Source organism: Perkinsus marinus (genome assembly GCF_000006405.1).
Source record: "Perkinsus marinus ATCC 50983 genomic scaffold scf_1104296953172, whole genome shotgun sequence".
Lineage (NCBI taxonomy): Eukaryota > Perkinsozoa > Perkinsida > Perkinsidae > Perkinsus > Perkinsus marinus.
The window spans coordinates 1-1571 of NW_003208578.1; the positions used below are offsets into that span (position 1 = coordinate 1).

A 1571-nucleotide genomic window follows, 5' to 3' on the forward strand; every position below is an offset into this window, starting at 1 on the left:
AGTGATTTTCAGTAAACTACTTCTGTACCCAAAAACGTTTTCGGGAAAGAATTTTATTCACCCAATTGACTTCAGCTTACGACTTGTGGTTTATTAAGTAATCCAGTCTACCAACCCAAACGGCAACTATTCTTATTCTGCGACCCACACCGCGGAAATTGTCGTCATCGCTCGAAAATGGAGAAAACAGGCGAGCGCTTCTTCGGCCGGGGGGCCAGACGGTAGCAAAAAGTGGGCCAGACGGTAGCAACCGGAAAAAAATTTATATTTGAAGGGGAATCGCGGGCCTCCGGCCCGCTACTACTACCGTGATCCCCAATTAGTCATAGACGACCTGTAGATGACACCTTGTTTGGTCTGCACGGAGCGAAAAAACCGAAAAAAGCTGGTGCCAGGAATCGAACCTACGACTTTCTATCGTCCCTGCCGTTTACAGAAGAAGAATTACACGTGTATTCTATTTTTTTGATGTTGTGGTCGATAGCGCAGTGCTTAGATTAAATACTAAATACGAAAACCCTATCTTTGCAACACACGTCATGCAATACATCGATGGGATGTGTGAAAGTTTCACACGCTCTCGACACGTATAAGCTTCGACACGTATAAGCTTCGACACGTATAGGCTTCGACACGTATAGGAATATCGAGGCTTCTTATTGGGGGCGAGGATTTGGCTTAGCAGTCTTCCATGACTTCCCCCTACATGTGAAACAATACCAGCGCTTGGAATTATTCAAAGCTTCGTCGTGACCGGAAATCGAACCCGTTACCGCAGAGTAGAGTGTGGCGCAGTCGATATGCCACCACTTGTTGTGTGGACAGGTTCTACGACTGCACCTTATCATTCCAGTTGACGGGTTGTTACCACGGCCGCACCCACAGAAGGGTCCTGTGTCATCGGTTGGTAACAACTCTGGCCAGGCAATTTCCGAGTACGGTCGTGCACTTGCTATCTCAGAGCTTTGGCCTGCCTGCGCCCCTGCTAAGGCTGAACCGATCTCCTCTTGTGCTTCTGTCGCCTCGCCCTCTTGTGCTTCTGTCGCCTCGCCCTCTTGTGCTTCTGTCGCCTCGCCCTCTTGTGCTTCTGTCGCCTCGCCCTCTTGTGCTTCTGTCGCCTCGCCCTCTTGTGCTTCTGTCGCCTCGCCCTCTTGTGCTTCTGTCGCTCCGCTCTCCTCTCCTAAGTTTGCCGCACCATTACCGTCTTGTAATCCTGTGGCTTTTTTTGCTCGCTTGGATTTGCGCGCCGGTCGATTGTTTAAGCCGTATCTCACATTCTCAGGTATGGTTGGCTCCATGATCTGCCCACGTTTGTCTCTCCTTTGGGATGGCTTACCAAATCGAGCAATTGTTATGGACCAATCACGAACAGCTTCGGCACTGCTTTCGAAACCGAGTGTGAAGGCGAGGCAGAGCACATGACTACAAATGCAGCTCTTCACCCACTCCTTACAACTACACCACGGACCTGCTGGGGGATCCAGAGTCGGATCGGCGCTTCGTTGGTAAGACACAATCGATATCTTGCTTTTTAAATCAATAGCTTCATCTAGCGATTCGTACTGACTGGC

General features: G+C 49.8%; 1 protein-coding gene across 1 annotated transcript; it reads right to left on the reverse strand.

The window, feature by feature from the left end:
* Positions 1-810: 810 nt before the first annotated feature.
* On the reverse strand, positions 811-1422 carry Pmar_PMAR019821 (conserved hypothetical protein; the record flags this gene model as incomplete). Its single annotated transcript, XM_002776603.1, has 1 exon — positions 811-1422. A coding segment is annotated over one exon (612 nt), but the record flags the coding sequence as incomplete, so codon positions are not given.
* Positions 1423-1571: the final 149 nt, after the last annotated feature.